Here is a 4,376-nt window from a genome sequence, read left to right as displayed (position 1 = left end):
GGTGGCCGTACCCGCCGTGTCACACTTCCTCCTGTCCTGCCCTTCCTGTGACTCCCACCACTCCCGCCCTTACGACAGCGTCGTGCAGGTGTCACTGAGCGGCATGGCGGCAGTTTCGTTCCTCTGCCTCACCGGGTTCGTTAAACAGTACGGACTCAGAAGGTTCCTTTTCTTTGATAAGCTCCGCGATGAGAGCGAAACCGTTAGGAATAACTACATGTTCGAACTCAACGTATGTCTCTCTCCCTCTCTCTTTTACATTGCATTTTTTTTTAAAAAGAGCTCAACACAATAAAACAGAGCATTTTTCATCCGTTTCAAATTGATCTGTCTTTTTTTCATTCATTCATTCATTTTCTTTCTCTAATTAGCGTGTTTATGTCTGTTTAGACATTAATCCAATTAGAAGATAGTTGCAGTTAAGACTCTTCTACTCTGAGAGCACCTAAAAATAACTTCTCTAACACGAGTGCTATTTTTAACATTTCTTAGCGTGAGATTCTTGCTACTTTTGCGCTGTAATGTTGCTAAAGTCAGAGAACCATCTAGAAAGGCAGACCCCCATTTATAGTTAGTAGTAATGCAATTTCGTAAATCTTTTTGTGTATTTTTTATCGTCAATAATATTGGTAAAGGTTTAACTTAGACGGAGATATGATGAAGTGAAGAAAACCATAGCTTTAGTTTAATTTAACTTAAGTTTGAAAGAATATTAGCTAGATTACTACTGTATTACAAAAGGAAACAGCTGGAAATTTCTAAAGCGATTGAAAAAGATTGAGATAGCTCAGAGTAGAAACCTTAATCCGTAATTCTCTGTATCTTGTTTTGACTTTGTAGTAGTATAATCATTTGTTTTTGTAGAATGTTGCATATTTGTCAACTTTTTAGTTGTTATAATGAGTAAGAGCACGCTTTAAAGACTCTCACTTTGTCATTTAAGTATTAGATGATGAAACCTCCGGGAAAAATAAACAACACAAAGGAAAACACCTATGGAGACTATAAATTTGGTGAAAAATGTTAAATTTTTATAAAAAATATATTTAATGCATATTTTAAAAATGTTTATATTTTTCTTTATTTTATAAATAATCATTTATAAATATATTTTAAATATAAATGTATAAATGAACAATTATGAACAATTTTAAAGGACGTATTATTACATACAATCCTTTTTTACGATTAATTTTAGTGATTAGTTTTAACGTACAAATAATATTTTGTTTGAAATATTGATCACCGCATTTACTGGAGAAGATACAGATGTCCTCATCATTATCAAAAATTCAAGAGAATAATCCATAGTGGTTCTTACTGTTCATTTATTCAAACTAGAAACATGCTATGAAGAACTAAGCATATGTTCTCTAATAATTTAAATAAACATTATTCTGATGAATTACGTACATATTCTCTAGCACTAATTATAAAAACACTATATGTGTGTGTATGATAGGAGAATTAGGAGAAATTTTAAGTGAGTAATATTTTTCTTATTTTTACCTCATATTTAAATTAAAATTAACTAATTTTCTTAAATTTGTGTTAACAAACACAGAGGTCACTGAAGATCATATCGGTATTTGTTGTGCCGTGCTTCGCTGCGGAGAGTGCATACAAAATATGGTGGTACGCATCAGCATCGTCACAGATACCCTTCTTTGGTAGCGTGTACGTCACCGGTACAGTGTTGTGCATATTAGAACTCTGTTCCTGGCTGTACCGAACCACCGTAATATTTCTCGTGTGCATTCTGTTCCGTCTGATCTGCTATCTCCAGATCCTACGGCTGAAGGACTTTGCCACGGTGTTCCACGTGGACTCGGACGTGGCTACTGTGCTCTTGGAGCACTTGAGGATCAGGAGGCACCTGCGAATCATCAGCCACAGGTACCGCGCGTTCATTATACTCGCTATCGTATTGGTCACTGGAAGCCAGCTCATGTGTCTTCTTGTCACTACCAAAGCCAGAAATCAAGTCAATATCTACAAAGCCGGGGAGCTTGCGGTATGTATGCACTTTTGTTTGTTACCCCTTTTCTTACTCTTTCAGTTTTATTTATTTATGAATAAATTAATTTTTAAGCTCGAAAACAAGAATTTAATTTTTGATAAATAGTTTTATATCTGCGTCTAATTATGTAATAATTATTAAAAATAACTATCTTATAAGTTGATTCATCTAAAAAAATAAATTTAAATAAACACGTATGTAAAATGTTTAATGCTATTAGTGAATTAAAATTAAATTTTAAAAACAATTTACAAGTTACAAATTTAGAATGATAGATAAAGAATTACATGTAATTATTTTTATCTAAAAGTGATAGTTAAAAATTATTAAATAATTTAATATATTTAACTAAATTATTATATAATAATTTGTAACTAAAATTTTTTTTCCCATCAGCAAATTAGTTGTGAATTTGATTCTGGTCTCTTTTATACCAAAATATGCACCTAGGAATATCTTTTGGTAAAATCGTAAAATTACCACCAAAAAATATTTTAGTGTAGACAAAAATGTCTTTAATTTTTATTATCGATAAAAATATTTTTAAATATGATAAAAATGTCCTCTGAATTTTCATTACCTAAGACATTTTAGTTCATATGAGTATATTTTTGCCATATTTTTAATTAATTTAAAAATATTTTCGAATGTATTTTTTTATAGTTTATCAGTAAAATTATATTGAAAAGAGTGGTAAACTAATGGATAGTGGTTGAACAAATTTGATTATTTGTACATCTCACAGCTAACGTAAACTTCAACCGTGGGTTATATCTATAGGAGAAAATTTCTGGTTTCAATTTAATATTGTTGATTAGGTAATCAAAGTTATTTCCAAACTTTTACGGTATGCCTTTTGTTTAATGAGTAGTGTAAGACAAATTAAAAAAAGCAGAATTCTTTAAATTAAATAACCACCAAAGATGAATATAGTTTGGTTTCTTCCTCTACTTTTTAATCTTCCTCGTCCAGACGTCCATCATTCCCTTTCAATTTTATCTTAATTCCTATTATCATTTTTCAAACAAGATTTGGTTTACTATCTTAATTGAATTATTTGATGAATAATCTTAAGGATGCGCACTTGTGGACCCCGATTATTAGCTGTACATACTACATAGTATATAACATTGATTTCATTTGAATTATAAATTATTCTATATATAAGAATAAGTGTTCGTGATCGAGATCATAATAATTTTATTTAAATGAAGACGTGTCCGTTATTTTGTGCAATTGTGTTGCCTCCATGTTCCTTTTATTCGTAGTGCTAGATCTTGTTCTTCATGATTGTCCATTACAAAACTGGGAAAAATAACAAATGATGACAACACTAAAATAAACAGGGGTAAAATATTTTATGATATTTTCTTTTTAGGTAGATTTATTATTTTTCGTAGAGGAAGTATAGAGAGCCAACGAAATATTTGTATAATGTGTACACTGGAAGTTTAGGAATGTCCGATTCAATATTAAAAATATAATCATTAGTGTTACTTTTTTCCATCAGCTGACATGATATGAGAGTTTTAAATCCGAATGATCAAGAGTTTGATCTTTGATGAACTCTAAAATCAACTTAAACTTTTGACATGAGATGTTTATTATCCCTAATATTTAGATAATAAATTAGTATTACATTTTTTTTATTTTAATGGCGCAGTTGTGTTCCGTTACACTTCTTTCTGCATTGTGCATATTGTTACGTAGTGCGACAAAGATCACACATAGAGCACAGGCGATCACAGGGCTGGCTGCCAAGTGGCATGTTTGTGCGACGTTGGATTCGTTCGACGGAGCAGGCGCCGGTGATGGACTAGTGGCAGCGGCTGAGAATTCCACAGAGAGAATCTTCCCTCACGTTGGTACGGATGGAGATTCATCAGATACTGATGATGGTGGTGACGAAGAAGATGACATTAATTCTACCAAGTTAATCCCGTCTTATGCTTACAGCACTATTTCATATCAAAAGACACAAGCCCTTGGTATGTTCTCTTAATCTCTTTGCTATATATTGCACTGCCCCTTTTTACAACAGTTTAATTTGCATATTGTTATAATAATTCAGTACATAGATTATTAACTATTACATATTGTTAGGAGTAGTATAAAATTTAATGTTTAAATTTCGAACAAATTCCACTCCCCTCTTTTAAAAAATGTTAAAATGATATCTTTATTTATAAAATGTATATTCTTTTTTTTATAATTTTTAAAACACTTCTCTTTAATTCATTTTAAATTTTTTATGTTAATTATAGTTAACTTTAACTATTTTTTTAAAAAAATAAATTATTCTTTTACAAAAATATTTTTTAACAAAAATTTAATTTTTTGCAATTAAATATTTTTT

The 4,376-nt window shown here is 30.7% G+C and overlaps 1 protein-coding gene across 1 annotated transcript in view; it reads left to right on the top strand.

The window, feature by feature from the left end:
* The window catches only part of LOC127745695 (uncharacterized), a 4,751-nt gene extending 729 nt beyond the window's left edge, over positions 1–4,022 (top strand). The window contains exons 2-4 of the mRNA XM_052259019.1: positions 2–232; positions 1,565–2,014; positions 3,684–4,022. Coding sequence (XP_052114979.1) covers positions 2–232; positions 1,565–2,014; positions 3,684–4,022 — 1,020 coding nt within the window. The remainder of the gene's footprint in view (position 1; positions 233–1,564; positions 2,015–3,683) is intronic.
* Positions 4,023–4,376: the final 354 nt, after the last annotated feature.

The sequence above is a fragment of the Arachis duranensis genome, chromosome 1, assembly GCF_000817695.3.
Source record: "Arachis duranensis cultivar V14167 chromosome 1, aradu.V14167.gnm2.J7QH, whole genome shotgun sequence".
NCBI lineage: Eukaryota > Viridiplantae > Streptophyta > Magnoliopsida > Fabales > Fabaceae > Arachis > Arachis duranensis.
The sequence above is the reverse complement of the archived record's forward strand: the minus strand, read 5'-3'. Positions and strand labels throughout refer to the sequence as shown.